The sequence below is a fragment of the Xiphophorus maculatus genome, chromosome 18 (assembly GCF_002775205.1).
Source record: "Xiphophorus maculatus strain JP 163 A chromosome 18, X_maculatus-5.0-male, whole genome shotgun sequence".
Classification (NCBI taxonomy): Eukaryota; Metazoa; Chordata; class Actinopteri; order Cyprinodontiformes; family Poeciliidae; genus Xiphophorus; species Xiphophorus maculatus.
In genome coordinates, this window is record NC_036460.1 from 16,539,389 (window position 1) to 16,562,284 (window position 22,896).

Below are 22,896 nucleotides of genomic sequence, written 5' to 3' on the forward strand. Positions count from 1 at the left end.
CACCCATAATATGACTTCAACAGCTCCCGCCAACACACAGTCATTACAGCAAAGAGCAACTATTAATAGAAGCATTTTTGGTCACTACGTAATTTTAAATGATAACAATAAAAAATAAGTAAATGATAAAAATCGAATCATTTCAGTTTACTTTATAGTGCTAATTGTGCAACTGATGTCATCTGCTTTATGGGACAAACACGCCCAATTCACCCTCACAAATACCTAAATTAATCCGATAAAACATACACATTTTTTTTTAGCACAAATTACAACTAGTCCTAGTTAAAATAAAAATCTTTCTGAGTTTAAAGGTGTGTGCAAAATTCACATTTTGAAAGTTTCCCTTCCATTCTTCCGTTCTCAACTGCTTCCAAAAACAACCCAAGCGCTTAAAAAGACACTCAGTTTAAGTTTTTTGCTGCCGTTTCAAAAATCTCCAGATACGTAGTTGCAATTAAGGAAAACTACGCCATTACCTAGACGTTACCTAGCAACCCCAGCCGAGCCCATTTTCTCACGAAGCAACCCAAGCAGATCTCCAGCACCTTTAAGCCTTGTCCACACGGCAGGATTTTGGTCACGATTTTCCGTTTCCGACAACAATTTAGATTGTGTGGCGTGACGTCCCCCTACTGCAAAAGACAACGCAGCTTTTTGACGGGTAAGCCAATCAGAAAGCACGGTGACGTAAGCACAAAGGGGACTAACAAACGTGATGCAAATATGGCATACTACTACTAAAAGACAATATTGTCAAAAGTGTTCTATCAAAAGGGAAAATTGATGAAAATAACTTTGAATTTTGATTTTAGCTTGAATGAGAGATGAATGAAACATATTAATGCAAAGTTAGCCTGCATTCGGTTTAAACCTGCTTTAGTTGCTGCTTCATTTTATTTAAATCTGGGATAGAAAAAAACAAACAGTGGTTTCGAAATCCTTACTGCTTATTGGAAATTTTTATCACATATTGGAAAAAAAAATCCTTTGAAGTAAAGAGAGTCAAGGGTGCCTCTAACAAATGTTTTGCATTGCAATAGAGACAAACATAAGAACTACCTCAAGAAAGTCATTTCTCTCCAGCTTTAATTGCCATATCTCTTAAACAGTCAATAATTCATTATTCTACGACATAGAACTTTCTTGATATTTCAGAATATTTTTTTCATATACTCAACAATATTAAGTGTAATGTTTAAGTTTTCCAAAATCATGTCAACACAAATCAACTGAAAAAACAAATATAAATCAACTCGGATAATGTCACTCATTGGGTCCAAAACTGCATAACACAAATTTAAGCACAGTCATTTGTGTTACTTGTAGCCGGCTTCTGCAACCAATAATGGAACTGATATCCCTCCGCTGTCTGAGAATATTCAGTCTAAATTGTCAGCATTCTAGAATGTCATTGTTGATCTACGATGCAGATAAAGATGCATTCACCCTCTTGGATGTTTTACCCTTTTCATGTGTTTACAGGATTTTAATACATGAGTTTTAATCTACTGATTCTGATCAGCAGACAATTTATTATTATTTTTTTTCTATGGACAATAGCACCTAAAATAGTAACGACAATAAAAGGGCAGCATATTCTTTGAGAAAGGTATTGCTTAAGAATCTAACATTGTGGACACAAACCTTTTTGTCACATTTGTTAGACACTGAGTCAGCTTTCATGTTTGAGGTTAGTTCAGATGACCAGAGTTATGTCTGTTTGCTACAAGATTGAATAGTATAGGGTTAGAGCCAGTAAGCTCGAACCCTTGAGTTTTAATTTCTTGAAACTCAGAAATTGACATGAAGTAGTTACTCTGCATTTATACAATATCTGAAAACCCTGAGGATGATGTAATAGTTTTGTAAGCTTTTAATGGGTTAATAATAAAAGTTCTCATGTGACGTCACACTTCAGTGAACTTTGTAACTGATGGCCATCTTGGCAAATAGTTGCTATGGAGTTGTTATAGCAATAATAAATAAACTACAAGCTTAGCTGTTGCTATTTCCCCATTGTCACATTTGTATTTAATAATAATGTGTTAAAAAGGACAAGAAAGAATGGGCGACTTCTTGTGTGTCTATAACAAATAAAAAAAAACAGTCAAGGGCACACAGCATAAACTTGTTTTAATGATAAACCACTTTATAAACCATTTCTAATCAGCATAGGAAGCAAGTTATTCAAACAGTGTAAAAATATATATTTTTTGCACAAACATTCTAAAAGCCTTTTTTCAAACTATGCTTTTCAGTGACACCTTTAAGTAAAACAGGCTATAGGGCCCCGAGGAACATCATATAGCCTTCAGGTGGTGCTCTGATAATATTTGACATATTTAAGAAAAGCAAGCACCCACCTGTTACACATTAGACATTAAACACATGAACTAAACAGAGAGCAGGAGCTCGGTTAATGGGTTAAACTGATAACTAACAAAATAAGAGGGAACACCCAATTGTAGTGGACAATCCCACTTGAAGTGCACTGCGTCAGGGAATCTGTGAAGGACAAAGAGCAAAGAGATTGTGTGTGGGATTAAGTAATCTTTCACAAGGAATAGCTTCAGTTACAAGCTTTAATTTCCTCTATGAGCTGAATTTTTGTTTAAAAAATTAGAGCAAACCAAAATGGCAAATCTCAACAGGTAAATCATCTCTTTTCGAGATATGAACAAAAACTTTCCAACTAGAGATGCTTTATATGAAACCTAACGTGTACATTTGTGTCAGACTGTATAGATTGACTTGTTAGTGTGTGTCTCACCTGACATGTTCTGTAATTTAGGCAGGAAAGTCTGCCACAAATAACACTCTTTAGCTTTTAAATTCTTCTTTACTCCTCTGCTATGGTCATTCAAAATGAGATACACCTGACTTCTAGCATTAAACAATGGCCAATCACCTTCGTTAAACCCTGGATTTCTGAAAAGGTAAAACAAAATAGTTTTTAGGTTTCTCACAATCCCTGCATGACTGAAAATCTGTTTAGCCTACCCAGTCCGGGCAAAGTCGCCAAAGTGATGCATAACCCTCTTGGACACAGTCATTTCATCCGACGTGAACTTACGGGACTCATTCAGAGGATTTCCAAATACATAGTCTATCTCGTAGCCATGCATAACACCCGCCCATTTTGGCCAGGGATTTGGGGATGACATTTGGTCAAAAAAATACAAAAAGGTCTTACCGCCACGTTCTGCATACCTAAAAGAATAATGAAAAGTCAATGGCCTAAAGAAAGGTATTTTAATAACTGCTTAAAAGTTATTTTCAAAAGGCATTTCTATTCTGAAAAAAAAGCCTCATCGAAATGCACATTTAGATTTGTTGAATATGACTGTATGTGTTTGAGATTTTATGTGATGGACTTACACAACAAGTACATAATTTTGAAGTGTAGGGAAAATGATGTATTTTTTTTTATTATTTTAGAAAGTTAACCTTTGTTTGGTTCTCATTTCAATTTCAATTCAAAAATACTTTATTAATCCCAAAGTGAAATTAAGTAAGTTCTATAAATAGTTCTATAAAGTTTTATGGTATTGCTATCAAGGATCAAACATATGTAGACCACAGTTAGAACAGAGGATGTTTTTTCTATATAAAAGCATTTATCACTTAACCTGAAACCTGGAACTTACCGAGTAGCAAAGTCCATTACAGGACAATTGAACAGCACATCTCCAACCATCCTCCCCATTTGATCACGGTTGGTCTTTGTATTGTTTTCATCTTGCCAATCAGTGTAGTGAGAAATAACGGTTTGTTTAACAATCGCACTTGAATTTTTCATTACTAGTGGTAAACCGTCCATAAAGTCCGTCCTGGTGATGAAACTTTCACCCTGGCGAGTGAAACCAGGCATTCCATAAAAAAGAAAGTAGGTTCCTTCATTTTTATTCAAGCCTATCAACAGTTCTTTTTTGGGAAGAGTAGAGCTGTTTAGCAACGTCTGCAGAAGAAAAAAGACATGATTAAAATAATTATGTTGGATCCATCCTCAATTAAAAAATGTCTTGATCTTAGGTATTCATTGACAAGTCAAACTTTTGTGTTACACTAAGATCAGTTTAGAAATTATGTTGAATCGCATTGTTTATTGGCAACGAATGTCACTTTCCTAGTGAGTAGAACATTAACAGGCAATAACCACACAACTACTGATTTAACATGAGCAAAATATTGTCTGTCCATATCCAACTTAAGATATTTCTGGGACCACAAGTTTACAGTGCTACACGGTGTAAAACCTACAGGAATTTACCACAAAATCTTAATATTAAAAAGATAACTTTTTTCTGTAAGTATGTACTGGAGTGAAAAGATTTCCATTTCCCTTTGAAAGAGAGGAGAGAATTAGAGATCCTTGGTCACTGAGACAAGGTTTGCTGTTGTTGTTTGGCGAGAAGTTTTTTTTTTCCAAAATGGTAATTTAACATAGCATTCAATACAATTCAAATATTGCAAGTAATATGTCAAACATTTACAATTCTTCACTTTTTGAATAAATCTCTTATACAAACACGTAGAGACTTACTTCTATATCAGATGGTATGACGTCTCCATCAATATGTGGGACAAATGGCATGGACAAAACTGAAGGCGGAACAAGATTTTCAAATTGCTTGAGTGACATCTTTTCAGGATCAGCATTCAGCAAACAATACTCCAGACGAGCAGGATCATCCACGGGGCAGTCTAGCAATTTTGCTAGTTTTAAGGATCTGTTTGTTGGGAAAGAAGTTCAATAAAGCAACTAGTTAGCACCAAGGAGGAATGACAGTACTATGTAACGTAAATAATACTGAACATTTATAAAAAAAAAAAAAAAAAAAGATGGGACAAAAGCTAGAATGAAAAATATAAGTTCTGGGTTTTGGGATGTTGGTTGTCTTGGTGTTTTTTTTTTTGATTTACAGTTTTGATGATTTGTTTTGTGTTTGCTATTGTTTATTTTGACTGATCTTGTGCTTTAGATCACCTCACCTCATTTTCTCCCTCCCTGTTTGTCCTGTTTGTTGCAAAAAATAACATTATGGATGTTTTTACTTCTGCAAATGTGCCTGTAGTATTTATCTTAGTTGTATCTATTTTAGTATTACTAATGATTATTTACTTATTTTTAAAAACTCAGCTGATCATTATATAAAAAAACAAACAACCCATGTATTTATCTTGTGTTGCTAGTAACAGAAGCTAGCACGTCTTTTCCTACCCCAATCAGAATATCCATATATGGTAAGGGTATGGTACGGCTTTGATCAACTTATCTTAGTTTAGATTAAAATTTTAGATATGTGTCCATTGTAATTGTTGATGTTTATTTGTAGTTGCTTTAAGGCGAAGAAAATAACTGGGAGTAAACCATTAAATCTGATTGAGATGCTGTGGCAGGATTTTAAATGTCACTGATGCTTGGAAGGTAAATGGTTAATGGAAATTTTGTTACACTTATAGGTGGCACAATCATTTATCTTTAGTATATCAAGCAGGAATTACTTTTTCACATAAAACTAGGCTGGTTTGGATTATCAATTGAAATTAACATTTGAAAACAGTTTTTTAATATTTCCTAAGGTCATATTTGATATTACAAATAGTTTAGTGATCCATGAAGTGCAGTAAAAAAGCCAAAAGAGAAGAAAGCTCTGTCTATTTCAAGACACTGTATTTCGTACACAAAATTATAGTTTTCTGACAACCATTGCACTGCATGTGAGTGGATATTTGGAATCAAAAAGAAAGCTTGATGTGAATGTAATCCTTTATTTTTTATTTCTAGGTTGCCTTCAGTACCAGGTGTCAGAACTGCCAGAACATGTTCAAAACATGTTCATGTTCAAACTTCAGTATCAAATATTTTTTACTATATGGCTGTAAGATATTTTGAAAGCTAATTATCATCCATACATCCATTTCTTAACACCCGTGTCCCTAGTGAGTTCGGGAGGGGTGCTGGTGCCTCCCTCCAGCTAACGTTTCGGATGAGAGGTGGGGTACACCCTGCACAGGTTGCCAGTTTGTCGCAGGATAATTATCATACTTCAGAAAAAAAAAAACAATTAAATAATCTACACAGAATATCCAGGAACAACTAGCTCAATACTAAGCACACATACCTGTCATATATCTCAGTTTTATTTGCTATGGCCCATGCTGCATTAGGGGAGCCGCTCTGCATCACAGCCCTTTGAAAGAGGCCCTGGCTGCCTGGAGAGAGCAGGTGGAACCCCACAGATGCTGCTCCAGCACTCTCCCCAAATAGTGTTATCTGGAAGCAAAAGTAAATGCCCGTGCATTTACATTAATTCATTCATGGTCCATACAATATTACTTTCTGATTTTAGGAAAAATAAGGACATTATTTTACCTTTTTAGGATCACCTCCAAATGCAGCGATGTTATCTCGCACCCATTTAATTGCCAAACGCTGATCCAGTAGACCTTGATTTCCCCGGATGTTTGGGTTGTTAGGAATAGCCAGAAAGCCAAGTGGTCCCACTCTAAAAATCATGACCACAAGAAAAAAAAATACATACTAAAAGAATTCACCATATGTCAGTGCTGTACTCAACATATTTAACTGTCGCTTCCACCTTGTGTTAAAACTGACCATTGTTATCATTTTTGCAGATAAAGTGATGTAAAGGAAACGTTATAAAAAAAATAGCACTGATGCTCTTTTTTTTAATAAGCTGACTTTGGCAGTGTAGTATATTCAGATAGATAAACATCAACTAGTTCATCTTGTGATTTTTTAGTGATTTCACTTCTTCTGGCTGTATGGAGTGAATATGAACATGTTTATATTAATGTTTCACAGATGAATATTGAACTTGCTCTTCTAGTTTTTGAGATTATCAGTTCAGTCAAACAGATGTATGAGATGCCTATTGTGGAATTTGTAACAGCGTTTCTTCAATCCTGGTCTTTTGTTCTCACTTTTAACTTCCATGTTCTCGATGACTCTCATGTCTGAACAAATGAGTCAGAAAAGAGTTGTAAAAACTTGATTCTGTTGACATAAACTTTGTCTTTGAAAACAATGAAAACTTGATGAAATGCTTTTGAGCAGAAACAGCCAAACATACAGAAAGCTGTGTCGCAAGAACTAGGATTGGGTACACTCGTGATTTCAATTGAAATATTTTCTCACCTGTAATTCATAGTTACCACAACAACCTTCTGAGATTTACACAAGAAATGGCCTTGGTAGATATCCAGGGTGGATGTTCCTGACACAAAGGAACCTCCATATATCCAGACTAATACAGGAACACTATCTTCCGGTTGGGGTGTGGGTGTCTTGAACATAGGGGCCCAAATATTCAAGTACAGACAGTCCTCACTCACAGGGGTGTTTGGATTCCACATCTCTGCACCTTCAAACCCTGCAACAATATCACATTGTTATTAACAATAATGTTTGATTACAGCCAGAGTACTTGCAAGATTATAAAACCTTTGAGTACATTGAATCCTTAGCCTTTATCACAAGCATTTCACAGATTAGATATGCTGAACTAGCTCTTAACTATTATAATCTTAAGGTTAAAGTCTATTTAAAGTCTAACGTCTATAATGTGCAAAGTTATGAATCACTATAATTTTTGTGATTATTGACAAGCTAGGAACAAGGCATGTGGTGGAAGAGAGCTTTTTACAAGTTTTCACAGTTGCAAATAATTCCTGTAGATTATTTGAATGTCTTTTAAAGCTTTTCATTGGACATCAGCTGCTTTTTCACTTATTTTCAGCACCAAAGTTTTTAGTTTAGTGTTGGGCTGTTCATCACTCAGTAGAAGGCTGATAATTATAATGATAGCTTTATAAAGTAATTAGGATACTAATTTCAATCAGCACATAAGGCAAAAGTTCAGTAACTTTCCTCATGAACATGAGTATATTCCTGCTCAAAGTTGTCATGACAAAAACGTCCCCATAAATAATGACTGAAAGAATAAAATGTACAAACCAGTTGAAATTATGAATATTTCTACCTTTAGCTAAAATGCATGTGACAAAATTGTTGGCATCCTCTGTCCATAACAGAATACCCCTCAACCATCATTTAAATAACTTGAAAATTACAATTACAATTAAAAAGGTAATAATAAATAAACATCTATTGAAAATTAACCAACAAAGATCAGACAATGCTTTTCAAATAAGGTTCAACTAAATCATTTTAAATAATAAACCAGGTGGAAGTTTATCAGGTCATCAGGTGGAAACTGATGACAAACTGAAGGGAAGGATAATATGAATGGTAACCAAAGAGTGTCAATGATATGTTCGATTTGTTGAAATAATTAAAAAAAAAGAAAGTATTATTTATGCAAAACATTTTTCGTTTGGACAGTCACTCTGTTTAGACAAATATATATACGAAACCACTTCAGATTAGGCCACTCCACTAAATCCTCCTGATGACAATGTCTTGTATGGGTAATATTTTTAATGCATCCTTATAGGACAGACTACCTAGTCCAGTCTTTACAAAGAGATCAAGCAGTTCCTATAGAGAGATTATTTGTTTGCAAACACAGCGGATGCTCGCTCAGCTTGACTGCAGCAAGGGTCGGCCGGCCTTTAAAAGCTCACTGGTTGCCATGGTTACCCGCATTTATCTTGCTGTTATAACAATAGCCAGCATTTTTTCAGTGTACTACAACTCTTTATCACAGTGTGATAAAATGAATTACGCTACAACATTGACATTAGTGAATGAGATGAGTTCTAATGACCCATCAGCAATATTGAACAAAACAGGGATTTCCTAAAATGTAATTTAATTTGAAAAAAAACCCCTCATATTTACCATGCAAAGGACAAATAAAATACAATAATTTCTTCCTAGTTTGGTCACATTGAGAGGGAAAACAAGAATGTTGCAGCATTCATCAAGGCAGGCGATAAACTAAGTCATCAGAAATTTAAAATGCAGTGAGTTGAATTGTTGCATTCAACCTGCGAATTGTAAATTATTTTATTAGCCTATTGTAGTATTTTTTAGCCTAATCAATGAGAAATTAACTATTGAAAGAAATCTTGGTTCTTTATGTAACATTAGAACCAGCTGAGTACTGGACCAGAGTCCTACCCAACTCTCCAGTCGTGTCAGTAATACTGTATGTCATGGTCAACAGTGTCAAGTGCTGCACTGAAGTACAACAGAACCAGAATTATGGTTCTTGCACAGTCTGTATTTATATGGATGTCATTGAACACTTTGACGTGGGCAGTCTCAGTACTGTGCTGAGCCCTGAAACCAAAGTGGTTGGGTGTCATTAGGAAGCTATTTCACTGTTTAAACATTACTTTTTCAATAATTTTGCTGTAGAATGGGAGGATGGAAATTTAAGTTACCGGTAAATGTATCATAATTTTTGTGAAGGTCTTTTTCATTAGTTATTGCTTGAAATGATAATGTTGAGCCACAATTCCAAAACAATGTCTGATTTTCATTGGTTAATTTTTCCTAAAACTCTACTAATTTCACTTTTGTCCAATTCAAGTTATTTTAGTGACCATTGTGGGATTTTTGGTAATTAACATTTGACATTTCTCTTCCTATGTCCAGTGTTATAGCCAACAGCTTTGAACTACTGGTTTAAAGGACTTTTAAAGGGTCAGCTGATAATTGTGGTTTAAAGAAAGGCATTAACATTTAGGTCATTGCATTTTTCCTCCATTGAGAATTTCTGGCCACTTCAGTTTTGCTACCTCAGTTTTACAAATGCCCCCACATCCAACTTGCAACAGTAGCAGATCATCTTTTTGTTGTTTTTTTACTATTGTTTTATTCTCCTAAATTTAGTCAATGCAAAGGACAGAACTTCCATCATATTAAGACAAGTTTTTTAATGATAAACAATATCTAGGTGAATTAAACATATTTTGAAATATCTTTATTTGTGTAGTATTGAATCATACCTGGAAACATTTCATCTCGCAACTGGTAGCAGGAATTTGGTAAATCTTGGGCACTTTTCACATGATCCCAATTACTCACAGGCATTGGAGGACGGAATCTTAGGACAGAGCGAGGCACCTGTGCATACGGAATTCCACGAAATGCTTGAAGTTGGCCGTCTAGCACATCAAAAACATTCCCTCTAACCTTTCCACTTTTGGTGGTGATTATAGGTTCATTTTCATTGGCAAATGATGTAGTCAGGATGAGAAGTAGCAGAAGCAAAGGCTGAAAGTCTGCCATGGGAAATCTAAGAAGGACAAAGCAAAGGAACAGATACCCATTATTATTCATTCAAGAACTAACACTTTTAATAAACAGTGATTTTACTTGATTTTATCCTCCTTGCTATTCAACTATATTCACTTCTTTCATTGTCTGATTTTATGGGATCTTATTTTGTGTTCTGTTTAAATATCCATATCTCTCTATATCTAGTAGTTTTTATTTATTTATTTATATTTTATATATTCTTTCTGGCACATTTAGTCTATGTTTGTCATGTGAAATTTGTCACAAAAACATCACTTGACTCAAAACATACGCTTTTCACTTTAAATAGAAACTAACAGAGTTAGAGTATATTATGCTTTGAATCGCTTGTTGTGGAAAAAAAAACATTGCCAAGCACTGTGAGGACAAAAATGAATTAACTTCAACCAATTTTTTTTTGCTGTCTGGAAATTGAGCCGTTTCAAAAATCCCTATAGGCCTATCTCAAGTTACAATTAATAAAACTCTGCCATTACCTAGATTACCTATAGCAACCCCAGCCGAGCCCATTTTCTCACAACCCAAGCAGAACGCCAGTACCTTTAAACTTAGTCCACAGGGCAGGATTTTTGTTCCCGATTTTTCCCTTCTGACAACATGTTGGATTGTCTTGGCCCAATATCGCATCTTGTGTGTTGTCCCCCTACTGCAAACCAGAACGCAGCTTTTTGACAGGTAAGCCAACCAGAAAGCATGGTGAAATAAACACGGAGGGGAATCCCAAACAAAAAAATAACTGACATGGTGGAACTAGAGTCCGGTGGACATCAGAATTGAAGGACTGTCTGGTTGATATGTGGAAACACTGTGAGCCATGCAGCTATACTATGGTACGCACTGTGCAAGAAAGTAATAGTTTTTGAATTTTTTTAAATTATCTAATCCTCTTACACAACCTACTAACACAATTGTAGAGAAATCTTATTGACCGAACGGGACTGTAACGCAGTTGTACAAAGCATAGATGAACCATAGCTTCCAGATCAACAAAAAGAAAGTATGAGTCTAGACCACAGGCGTCAAACGTCAGTCCTGGAGGGCCTCTGCCCTGCACCTTTTAGATGTTTTATGTAAATTCCTTCCTCTTTCTTCTAAATGTCATCTCTCCTGCCATATGTTATTTATTTTATCTGTAATAATTGAGAACTTATCTACACAAGGAGGAGGTAAGTAAGCCATTTCATTCCAGTGTTTTGTACCTGTGACACATCTAAAAACTGCAGGACAATGGCCCTTGAGGACTGGAGTTTGAGACCCCTGGTCTAGACCAAGGTGCAAGAGAAAGGGATCAACCCTTTTGAGATAGGTAAGGAAAACAGGTCAGTCAATGTGGACAAGCCGCCTCCGAGCTCTATGACATTTCATTGCTTAGTGAACATGAAGAGTGCGCATAGCATGGAGGAGTTGTGCGGCTTGGAACATAGTTATACAGTAAGGTACACATGTCCGTCTCAGCTTGGAGATAAAAGCTTCATTAGCTAAGCTAATTTTGCTAGTTCGACAGTAAGTACTACAGTAAATACTACTGATATTTATCTTAGTATTACAGAGAGGTGGAAGAGTACTCAAAAATAGTGGTCGAGTAATATTTGTAGTGTACTTATGCTGTTTTCAAATTAGACAGGAAGAGATGAGAGCTGGTTTTGAGTCTGCGGATTGTTTCTTGTTGTCATAGCAACTCCGTAGCAGCTGCCTTCCAGAAAGACTGTCAGTTACAAAGTTTCCGGAAGTGTGGCGTCACATGACAACTACAGGATTATTTGTTTGTAAACACAGGAGAATATTCAACTGCCAGAGAACCGTTTGACAGAACGAGGCCAGCAAATGAGACGGTTTCGGGCAAAATAACGCTGGACTCAACAAATTGCACCACAATGTCAAACTTCACTCAGAAACATAAAGATAGAACCCTGAATAACATATTTAGATAGTTTATCAGCAAAAATAAAAGTTGATTTGGGTGTCAGTTTCAATTTAAGGTGACAAGAGTGCCCAAAGCAGTTCATTCTGAAAGGAGCTCAAAAATATGGTGTACCACTTGTAAAGTTACAAGATAAAAATAAATAAATAAATAAATAAATGAATGAATAAATAAATAAATAAATAAATAACAGTAATATTTTTGGTTTATATAACCTGTCACATAAAAAAGGGTGTTTTTTTTTTCCAGTCATAATTTCATCATAATTTCACCATGTTGTTTGGATATAGCTTTACTTACGATTTAATGAGATCTAATCCCTTTAAAAGCACATTCCATTCATCATAGCATTAAAATCCACATATCACCACTGTAAGAGCTGAAGCACATATAAAATGTGAGTAGCTAATCATTTTACAATGCTTAAATTCATACGCTACTTTAAGTTCATGCCAAATAAACATATCAACAGACAAAATACACATTAAAAGAAAATACAATGTACAATTAACAAACCTTTTCAGTATTGGCATGGGCTGCCAGTATGAAACAATGTTTCTTGTTGCAAGGTGAAATACAAAGTGAAATACAAAGTGCTGCACTAACTGCTGTAACAACTGTACTAACTGCTGCAACTGCTGTAACTGTCATAACTCCTATACCAACTGCTCTATTTGGGGAAAACCAGGTAACTGTTATACAACAGCACTAGACAGAGCGCAAATTCAAAAAGAAATGTATACAGCTCAAAATAGAAATCAAGGACTTCACTACATAAACATCAAAATTACTGGCAAAAATAAAATGTATTCAAATTTGCTGCAATAAAAGCCGTTTATGGTTTCTCACATTATTCATACATTTGTAAAAGTCAGCATTCCAAACTAGATATTTAATCCACACCTTTTAGAGTAAAAAATAAATATTTACTGTACATTTCAAATAAAATATTTAGTTAGGAAGCTAAATATTTAGCCTTCAAACAAATGTTTAGTTTCCAACTTGATGTTTAAATATGCATTTTTCTAACTATATATTTAGTTCTAAACTACATATTTATTTTCCAAGCTAAAAATTTAATTTTTAAACACTTTTTTTTTTCAAAGCAACAAACAGTTAATTTTCAAGTTACACTGTAAAAAAAAAGAGTCATTTTTACAGTAAAATACCGGCAGCTGCGGTTGCCAGAATTTAACCGTTAAAATTACAGTCAGACAATTTTTACAATTAATGATTCTACAGTAATAAATGGTGTTTTATTTAACCTTTTACTGTAAAAATGACTGTTTTTACCATTGAAATTGATCAAGTTTTATCCTAAAATTTCCATTAAAACAATATTACAAATACAGTATGTATATGAAAGTATTTTGCTGTAAAATTAACACTCTAAATTATAAAATATGTCACTGAACCTGTATTTCAATCTGGAGAGACTCAGACGGAGATAAGAAGACAATTAGAAGAGTTTATTGACAAACAGAATTTAAAGTCTTTGGCGCTCGGGCCCCGGCTGGGGATAACGGTTATTGCAGCGTTAGCGATAGGCTTCAGGTGAGAACCCCCGATGCTGTTAGGAACGTCATTAATGAAGGTCCTTATCAGCTGGGACTTGGTCGATGATTGGACGTGACGTGGCTTGGTCCGGCGTTGATAGGTCGACGATTGTGGGCAGGTCGCTTCAATTAACGGGTCCCGGTGGGGATAAAAGAGTCTTCCAGTTTGAATTTGCACCTAGGCTTCATAATTACAGGGTTTTGTCTGTATTTTTAACAGTAATTAGCCAGCAGCTGTGGTTGCCAGAATTTCACCGTCAAAATTACAGTAAGATATTTTTTACAATTACATAGATGAGTATTGGTGTTGCTGATTCTACAGTAATATTTTTTTTTAACTTTTACTGTAAAAATTACTATTATTACCATTATAAAAAATGATATTTTGTCCTAAAATTGATATATAAGATGCGGTTCATGCCATGAAATTTGAAAACATTTTACTGTAAATTTAACAGTTTTACCATGCTAACATTTCCCTAAATTACTGTATTGATACATGTTTTGTCTTTATTTTTCAAAAGAAAAAAACTGTAAAAATGTAGGATATTTATCCTTTTCTTTAATGGTAAAAGAGCACCAGTATTGCTGATTTTATGGTTAATTACTGACTTTGAAGCCATAATGTTATATAAAACTAAGAAAAAAAACCTTTCTGGCTAAAAATTAACATTGAAACATTAAAGAAATGTTTAGTTAGTGCAAATTGTGAAATTAAAAAGTGCAAATTTACATGGTAAAATTATCAAATCGATTAGAGCAGCTAAATAATGTGTTACCAGTTTTGTCTAATGGTAAAAACATGGAAAAGTATAAGTAGATTTTACATAAAATATCCAAAAACCAAACATTATTGTATTTTTTTCCAATTAATGAAAACTTTTTGGACTGTACAAACTTCTCACAACCCTGTGAACACTGATTACTACGGTGGCCGACAGGTGCAAATGCGCAGCAAAAGAGAAAACATGCAAACAAAAAAGAAGACACCCCCGAATGAAATGCAGCAAATAAAAAGAGAGACGCAAACACCCCCGAATGAAATGCAGCAAATAAAAAGAGAGACGCAAACACCCCCGAATGAAATGCAGCAAATAAAAAGAGAGACGCAAACACCCCCGAATGAAATGCAGCAAACAAAAAGTGTTGAAAACGGAAGTGCTCCAGACCACTAGGGGGAGTCAAAGAAAATAGTATTCATTTCTATGGGACCAGATGCAAGATTCAGAGAAAGAAATTTGAAAGAAAGTAAAGGTATCTCTCTGAATCTTGCATCTGGAAAGTGTGATTATTGTGAGAAGTCTGAAACAATAGAGCATGTTATTTTAGAGTGTTGTAAGTATGAAGAAGAGAGAAGATGCATGCTGAGAGAGTGTGTAGGTATTAAAGAAAGGTTTAATTTAATAGAATTTTTGAGGAGAGATTTCGGGAGTAGACATATTCAAATAATTATTCGGTATCTTAAAAAAACAAAGCTATTTCATAGGATATGAGTAGAGCAAGTTGGGTGTGAATGTGTAAAGAATATCAAAGAGGGGTATATAAAGTTATAAGCAAGTTGGATAATATAAGCAGGTGTGTATGTGTGGGGGTATGTTTAATCAGGAGTTAATGGAGGGAAAAGGTAGAAAGTGAAAGTTTATAGACCATCTCGAACCACACTCCATACTGGTAAGTGGCGGTAATGCTACTGTAAGTTTGTTGCCAACCGCCAATAAATACCAAGAAGAAGAAGAAGAAGAATCTTGCATCTGGTCCCATAGAAATGAATACTATTTTCTTTGACTCCCCCTAGTGGTCTGGAGCACTTCCGTTTTCAACACTTTTTGTTTGCTGCATTTCATTCGGGGGTGTTTGCGTCTCTCTTTTTATTTGCTGCATTTCATTCGGGGGTGTTTGCGTCTCTCTTTTTATTTGCTGCATTTCATTCGGGGGTGTTTGCGTCTCTCTTTTTATTTGCTGCATTTCATTCGGGGGTGTTTGCGTCTCTCTTTTTATTTGCTGCATTTCATTCGGGGGTGTTTGCGTCTCTCTTTTTATTTGCTGCATTTCATTCGGGGGTGTTTGCGTCTCTCTTTTTATTTGCTGCATTTCATTCGGGGGTGTTTGCGTCTCTCTTTTTATTTGCTGCATTTCATTCGGGGGTGTTTGCGTCTCTCTTTTTATTTGCTGCATTTCATTCGGGGGTGTCTTCTTTTTTGTTTGCATGTTTTCTCTTTTGCTGCGCATTTGCACCTGTCGGCCACCGTAGATTACAAAGAACTTGTAACACATCTTCCAAAAAGCAGCAAGCACTTATATTAGTGCAAAAGTTTGAACAGATATGACACAACATTATCACTTCAACCCCGGTGCAGTGTGTTTCAAATGAATAATCCATATCATATGGGATTGGCACATACACAGAAATAAGAACTTTCTAACATATGTGCTGGGCACCACTGTAACCTTTCTGAAATCTGTGAAATCTGTTCACGTTTGTCAGGTTTTTTGACTTGTAACTTGTAAATCACCACATATTCATTAAGCCGTGACAGTGGTGCAGCATAAAATCTGTTTTATTGTCATCTGCTATATACATATATAGAAAAAGAAATGTCTAACTGTCTTGCAAATGTCTTGCAAGATTTAACATGAAGATGAAAAATGTGAAATCTTACAGTGTAAACCTTAAATACCAATAAAATGCAGTTTTCAACATACCGCAACATAACAACATTACACATCATATCACATGACTCACAAAGTATGGTCTAAGTCCACTCATGGTCTGCAAGGTCAGCGATGAGTGTGAGGACTCTTGGGTTGACCGCAAAGATTTTCCTCCTCTTGCTATGCTCAACTTTTGTTCCTCTCTCCGGATTAATTGAAAAGAAACACCTTGAAGAAAATAAATTTTATTGCATTTAATGTTATGTTTATAAATGACTTAACAGAAAGATATCACGAGATCCAGCTTTGTGGTGGCTGGATTCAGTGGCAGAGCCAGAGGAATATTTAGTGACAGGCTTTTGTGCCTATCCTTCTTCACAAACAGACTGAAGAACTCTTCTGTCTTCATGGCCATAAAAAATATACAATTTAAACACTGCTCAGCAACAGCAAAGAAATGATAAAACATTTTCACAGTTTCTACTGGCATTATTTCTATCATGAATATTTAGATTTAGCAGTTTTTTCCCCTCCATTTCAATTGTCTTTTGTATTTATTATATTTCGGTAACTAGTAACATTCTGATATATATTGTGAAAACTTTATCTTGCTGGTAAATATAGACTGTGTGTAAGTATAAGAATGACCTCTGGAGGAACTCCAGTGTTGACCGCAGTCCCACTGGGTAGTGTATATTAAAACAGTAGTAACTGCCAAACATCAGGCAGATGGCACAGGAGAAGGCAGTGATGTGGTCATTGATAATCTTCTGATCAATACTCAACATGAAGCAGTCCGCAGTGAAGCAAGAGGACCCTTTGAATAAAAAACATGAACAAATTTATATCACAAAAAGCCCCTGTGTGAACCATTCAACTACTTTGTCAACTTGGTTCAGACATACCACACACAATAAGGCAGGGTGTTGCTGGCACATCCTCCATCTCAACCTCTTCAGGAAGGCTCGTCTTCTCAACATAGTGGAACATATGCTCTTCCTTCTCACCAAAAAAAGCAAGTAGAAGAAGAATCATCTCTGTACAACCACTGGACTGACCTTTTTCACTTGCTAACTTGAGGAGAGACTCCAGAACTTGTTTTTCTATCTGAGCAAAAACAGTTTTAAGGAAGTTGACGATGCGCTCCCCCTTTTTGTCTAGATTGGTGAAGAAGGCTTCCATCAGACTGATGCCAGTAAGTTGCTGGAAGTGTTCTGCCATGCCAGTTTCATGGAACAAAAAAGGCCATTCTTGGCATAGCTTCAGGATGCTTGTACCTTTATTGATGTCCTTTCGTTGCGTGTAATAGGTGGACTTGATAAGTTCTTTCACATCTTCTGCAGCATATTTTTTGTCTTAGAACATCTTTTTCATGTATTCTTTTTTCTTAAGCTGACTCTACAGTCTCAGAAAGGGGCAAAAACTTTGGCGCCCAGTTGACACAGCCATACGTGTCTTGAACACTGGCTTTCTGCTCAGCAGGTATCTCATCAGTGTCATTATCTGATTCTGCCTTGCGTTTAGTTATCTTTGGTGTGTCTTGTCGTTTGACATTTTCAATTCTTGCCTGGAGTTGTTTTACCAGGGAATGATAACCAAGTATAACGTCACCATCAATGACATCCTTAAGTGACTTTGGATACCTGCTCACCATCCTTTCTGCTATTTCAGTAGTGTTGCGTTTGGTTGGATTCTTGCAAATCAGCATCATTTCAGGGACAATAATCCTCACCATTTGTCTTCGAAGTCATGCACTTGGCCTTTTCTGTCGTTCCAAAATCTGTATCAGCTCTTCTGGAAGCTTCTGCCACGGTATCTGAAAACTGTCAACCCAGGTTGGCAAAACTGGGGAGCAGCTCAGGGAAGGCAATGAAGTAGCAGTAGAATTGAGCGGACTGAACGGACTGTGGAGAGGAGGATGCCCCACCTGAAGTTGAAGCCATTGAGTCTGGAAAGGTACAACTAGGCCTGTCGCGATAAATGATAAATCAATTAATCGTACGATAAATTAAAACTACCGACGTCATTTTAATTATCGGCATTATCGTCTCTTCCGACCTTTTTCTTTTTCAGCTAATGACACTGAATGAAAAAGGGCTCAACTCCGGTGCTCTCCACTGACTCCTCCCTTCCTAATTTCCTTAGTTTAATGCCCAGCGCACACCACACGATCTTAGAGCTGTCAGCCGATTGTCGGCCCATTTTCAAAACCTGACAGACCACACATTAGCCGACAGAAATCCTAGGTATAACGGTTCGATCGGGTTTGTTCCTGCCGTGTGGTGTCCAACAATGGGCACAAAATAATGGCTACAAGTCCAGTGAACTAATTTTAAAACCAGGTATTAATCAATGCTTTACTACAATCTACCTGCAATCCATGTGGCTAGTGTCAGTCCTGACTGAATGAAAATCATTAGAACCTATTTACGTCACGTTAATGAAGAACAGCTGAACAGTTACCGGTTTCGCTCCAACTCCTCCCGTTGTCATTTCTATATTCTTTGCATGTTGAATAAACATTAATGCTGTTTCCACGTATCATCTCCAATGTCTGCTGGTTGCACCGTGTCAGCTGTTTGGGATTCCCCTCTGTAATTTCCCCTCAGAAAACACTGAGGAGAATCCCCGCTTTCTGATTGGCTACCTGTCACATTCAACAGGCTGCATTAATGCTCCCAGTCGGGGAAAACCCCTGATTTGGATCAGAGCGGCAACGATGATCTACCATAACACACCACACAATCTTAGAAAGACCAACGTTCTAAGATTGTCCTACGGGGAAAAATAGGAGCAAAAAATCGTGTATCCATCCATCCATCCATCCATCCATCTTCTTCCGCTTATCCGAGGTCGGGTCGCGGGGGTAGCAGCTTCAGAAGGGAGGCCCAGACTTCCCTCTCCCCGGCCACTTCTTCCAGCTCTTCCGGGGGAATCCCGAGGCGTTCCCAGGCCAACTGAGAGACATAGTCCCTCCAGCGTGTCCTGGGTCTTCCCCGGGGCCTCCTCCCGGTGGGACGTGCCCGGAACACCTCACCAGGGAGGCGTTCAGGAGGAATCCTGACCAGATGCCCGAGCCACCTCAACTGGCTCCTCTCGATGTGAAGGAGCAGCGGCTCTACTCTGAGTCCCTCCCGGATGACTGAGCTTCTCACCCTATCTCTAAGGGAGAGCCCAGCCACCCTACGGAGAAAACCCATTTCGGCCGCTTGTATCCGCGATCTCGTTCTTTCGGTCATGACCCAAAGCTCATGACCATAGATGAGGGTGGGAACGTAGATCGACCGGTAAATCGAGAGCTTCGCTTTTTGGCTCAGCTCTCTCTTCACCACGACGGACCGGTACAGCGCCTGCTTGACAGCAGACGCTGCGCCAATCCGCCTGTCGATCTCCCGCTCCCTTCTTCCCCCATTCGTGAACAAGATCCCGAGATACTTAAACTCCTCCACTTGGGGCAGGACACCCCCCCTGACCCGGAGAAGGCACTCTACCCTTTTCCGGCTCAAGACCATAGCCTCGGATTTGGAGGCACTGATCCCCATCCCGGCCGCTTCACACTCGGCTGCGAACCGCTCCAGCGAGAGCTGCAGATCACGACCTGATGAGGCCAGTAGGACCACATCGTCTGCAAAAAGCAGAGATGAGATCCTAAGGCCACCAAATCGGATCCCCTCAACACCTTGGCTGCGCCTAGAAATTCTGTCCATGAAAGTGATGAACAGAATCGGTGACAAAGGGCAGCCCTGGCGGAGTCCAACTCTCACCGGAAACGAGCCCGACTTACTGCCGGCAATGCGGACCAGACTCTGACACCGGTCATACAGGGACCTGACAGCCCGTATCAAAGGGCCCGGTACCCCATACTCCCGGAGAACCCCCCACAGGGCTCCCCGAGGGACACGGTCGAACGCCTTCTCCAAGTCCACAAAACACATGTAGACTGGTTGGGCGAACTCCCATGCACCCTCCAGGACCCTGCCGAGGGTGTAGAGCTGGTCCAGTGTTCCACGACCAGGACGAAAACCACACTGCTCTTCCTGAATCCGAGGTTCGACTATCCGACGGACCCTCCTCTCCAGTACCCCCGAATAGACCTTGCCAGGGAGGCTTAAGAGTGTGACCCCTCTATAATTGGAGCACACCCTCCGGTCCCCCTTTTTGAACAGGGGGACCACCACCCCAGTCTGCCAATCCAGGGGAACTGCCCCCAATGTCCATGCGATATTGCAGAGTCGCGTCAACCAACACAACCCTACAACATCCAGAGCCTTAAGGAACTCCGGGCGGATCTCATCCACCCCCGGGGCCTTGCCACCGAGGAGCTTTTCAACCACCTCGGCGACCTTGTCCCCAGAGATTAGAGAGCCCAACCCAGAGTCCCCAGGCTCCGCTTCCTCAGTGGAAGGCATGTTGGTGGGATTGAGGAGGTCTTCGAAGTACTCTGCCCACCGGCCCACAACGTCCCGAGTAGAGGTCAGCAGCACACCATCCCCACTATAAACAGTGTTGGTGCTGCACCGCTTCCCCCCCCGAGACGCCGGATGGTGCACCAGAATCGCCTCGAAGCCGTACGGAAGTCTTTCTCCATGGCCTCTCCAAAACTCCTCCCACGCCCGAGTTTTTGCCTCAGCAACCGCCCGAGCCGCATGCCGCTTCGCCCGCCGGTACCCATCAGCTGCTTCCGGAGTCCCACAGGCCAAAAAGGCCCGATAGGACTCCTTCTTCAGCCTGACGGCATCCCCCACCGACGGTGTCCACCAACGGGTTCGAGGGTTGCCGCCGCAACAGGCACCGACAACCTTGCGGCCACAGCTCCGATCGGCCGCCTCGACAATGGAGGCACGGAACATGGTCCACTCAGACTCCATGTCCCCCACCTCCCCCGGGCAGTGTTCGAAATTTTGCCGGAGATGGGAGTTAAAGCTCCGTCTCACAGGGGATTCCGCCAGACGTTCCCAGCAGACCCTCACAACACGTTTGGGCCTGCCAGGTCTGACCGGCTTTCGCCCCCACCACCGGAGCCAACTCACCACCAGGTAGTGGTCAGTGGACAGCTCCGCACCTCTTTTCACCCGAGTGTCCAAGACATACGGCCGCAGATCCGATGAAACGATGACAAAGTCGATCATCGAACTGCGGCCTAGGGTGTCCTGGTGCCAAGTGCACATATGGACACCCTTATGCTTGAACATGGTGTTCGTTATGGACAATCCATGGCGAGCACAGAAGTCCAGCAACAGAACACCACTCGAGTTCAGGTCGGGCGGGCCGTTCCTCCCAACCACGCCCCTCCAGGTCTCACTGTCGTCGCCCACATGAGCGTTGAAGTCCCCCAGCAGAACAAGGGAGTCCCCAGGAGGAGCACTCTCCAGTACCCCCTCTAAGGACTCCAAAAAGGGTGGGTAATCTGAACTGTCGTTCGGCCCGTAAGCACAAACGACAGTCAGAACCCGTCCCCCCACCCGTAGGCGGAGGGATGCTACCCTCTCGTTCACCGGGGTAAACCCCAACGTACAGGCGCCGAGATGGGGAGCAACAAGTATGCCCACTCCTGCCCGACGTCTCTCACCCTGGGCAACTCCAGAGTGGAAGTATGTCCAGCCCCTCTCAAGGAGACTGGTTCCAGAACCAGAGCCATGCGTCGAGGTGAGACCGACTATTTCTAGCCGGAACCTCTCGACCTCACGCACTAGCTCCGGCTCCTTCCCCACCAGAGAGGTGACATTCCACGTCCCAAGAGCCAGTTTCTGCAATCGAGGATCGGACCACCAGGGTCCCCTCCCTTGGCCGCCACCCATCTCACAGTGCACCCGACCCCTTTGGCCCCTCCCACGGGTGGTGGGCCCATGGGAGGGGGGGCCCATGTTTCCTCTTCGGGCTGAGCCCGGCCGGGCTCCATGGGTAAAAGCCCGGCCACCAGACGCTCGCCATCGTGCCCCCCCTCCAGGCCTGGCTCCAGAGTGGGGCCCCGGTGACCCGCGTCCGGGCGAGGGAACACCAAGTCCAAGGTTTTCCTTCGTCATTGGGGTCTTCGGGCTGCGCTTTGTCTGGTCCCTCGCCTAGGACCTGTCTGCCTTGGGTGACCCTACCAGGGGCATGAAGCCCCAGACAGCATAGCTCCTAGGATCATTGGGACACTCAAACCCCTCCACCACGATAAGGTGGGAGCCCAAGGAGGAGATCGTGTAGTGTGAACTATTGCATCAGGTAGTCGATGTGCCCATCTTCTCTATTTAGTTCCGGTAAACCTAACCCTCCATTACTCTTTGAGGACTGAAGTATTTTAAATTTGATTCTTGCCTTTTTATTTGCCATACAAACCTTGATATTCTTTTATCCATCTCTTTAAAAAAGGAGTTAGGAATGGAAACTGGGAGTGATTGGAATACAAACAGTAGTCTTGGTAATACATTCATTCTGACTGTACCTACCCTCCCCCCGAGGGTCAGTGGTAGGATCTCCCATCTTTCTAGGTCTTTTATAATTTCCTTCTTCAGTTTCTCATAATT

At 39.6% G+C, this 22,896-nt stretch overlaps 3 protein-coding genes across 4 annotated transcripts in view; all 3 read right to left on the reverse strand.

Moving 5' to 3' along the window:
* Positions 1-2,133: 2,133 nt before the first annotated feature.
* Positions 2,134-16,541, reverse strand: LOC102234152 (acetylcholinesterase-like). 2 transcript variants are annotated; one of them, XM_023350966.1, is made up of 10 exons: positions 16,479-16,541; positions 9,946-10,235; positions 7,166-7,400; positions 6,380-6,512; positions 6,129-6,280; positions 4,547-4,733; positions 3,651-3,961; positions 3,004-3,213; positions 2,774-2,931; positions 2,134-2,508 (listed from the first exon to the last, which is right to left on the reverse strand). In XM_023350966.1, the coding sequence occupies exons 2-10, from the start codon at positions 10,226-10,228 to the stop codon at positions 2,420-2,422; spliced, it is 1,758 nt and encodes a 585-aa protein (XP_023206734.1). In that variant the 5' UTR covers positions 10,229-10,235; positions 16,479-16,541; the 3' UTR covers positions 2,134-2,419. The 2 variants fall into 2 exon arrangements, with proteins under 2 accessions (XP_023206734.1, XP_023206733.1); XM_023350965.1 differs by lacking the exon at positions 16,479-16,541 and having other exon boundaries at positions 9,946-10,360.
* On the reverse strand, positions 16,489-17,899 carry LOC111612027. The gene is made up of 3 exons (XM_023351706.1): positions 17,293-17,899; positions 17,036-17,204; positions 16,489-16,615 (listed from the first exon to the last, which is right to left on the reverse strand). Exons 1-3 carry the CDS (start codon positions 17,606-17,608, stop codon positions 16,489-16,491), a joined length of 612 nt encoding a protein of 203 aa, XP_023207474.1. The 5' UTR covers positions 17,609-17,899.
* Positions 17,900-19,491: 1,592 nt separating this feature from the next.
* Positions 19,492-22,896, reverse strand: part of LOC102224809 (acetylcholinesterase-like) — a 28,175-nt gene continuing 24,770 nt past the window's right edge. Inside the window, exon 8 of the mRNA XM_023350969.1 lies at positions 19,492-19,503. The gene's annotated coding sequence lies outside the window, so the exon portion shown is untranslated. The remainder of the gene's footprint in view (positions 19,504-22,896) is intronic.

Bases quoted from the DNA above. Each gene is read 5' to 3' on its own strand.
- LOC102234152 (XM_023350965.1), bottom strand. From the start codon at position 10,279: ATGAATAATAATGGGTATCTGTTCCTTTGCTTTGTCCTTCTTAGATTT. The intron at 6,513-7,165 runs GTGAGAAAATAT...CATGATTTTTAG, and splicing joins GTGGTAACTATGAATTACAG to AGTGGGACCACTTGGCTTTC. The intron at 3,214-3,650 runs GTAAGTTCCAGG...TTATTCTTTTAG, and splicing joins GTAATGGACTTTGCTACTCG to GTATGCAGAACGTGGCGGTA.
- LOC111612027 (XM_023351706.1), bottom strand. From the start codon at position 17,608: ATGGCAGAACACTTCCAGCAACTTACTGGCATCAGTCTGATGGAAGCC. The intron at 17,205-17,292 runs GTATGTCTGAAC...TTTTATTCAAAG, and splicing joins ACCCTGCCTTATTGTGTGTG to GGTCCTCTTGCTTCACTGCG. The intron at 16,616-17,035 runs GTCATTCTTATA...ATTTTCTTCAAG, and splicing joins ACACTGGAGTTCCTCCAGAG to GTGTTTCTTTTCAATTAATC.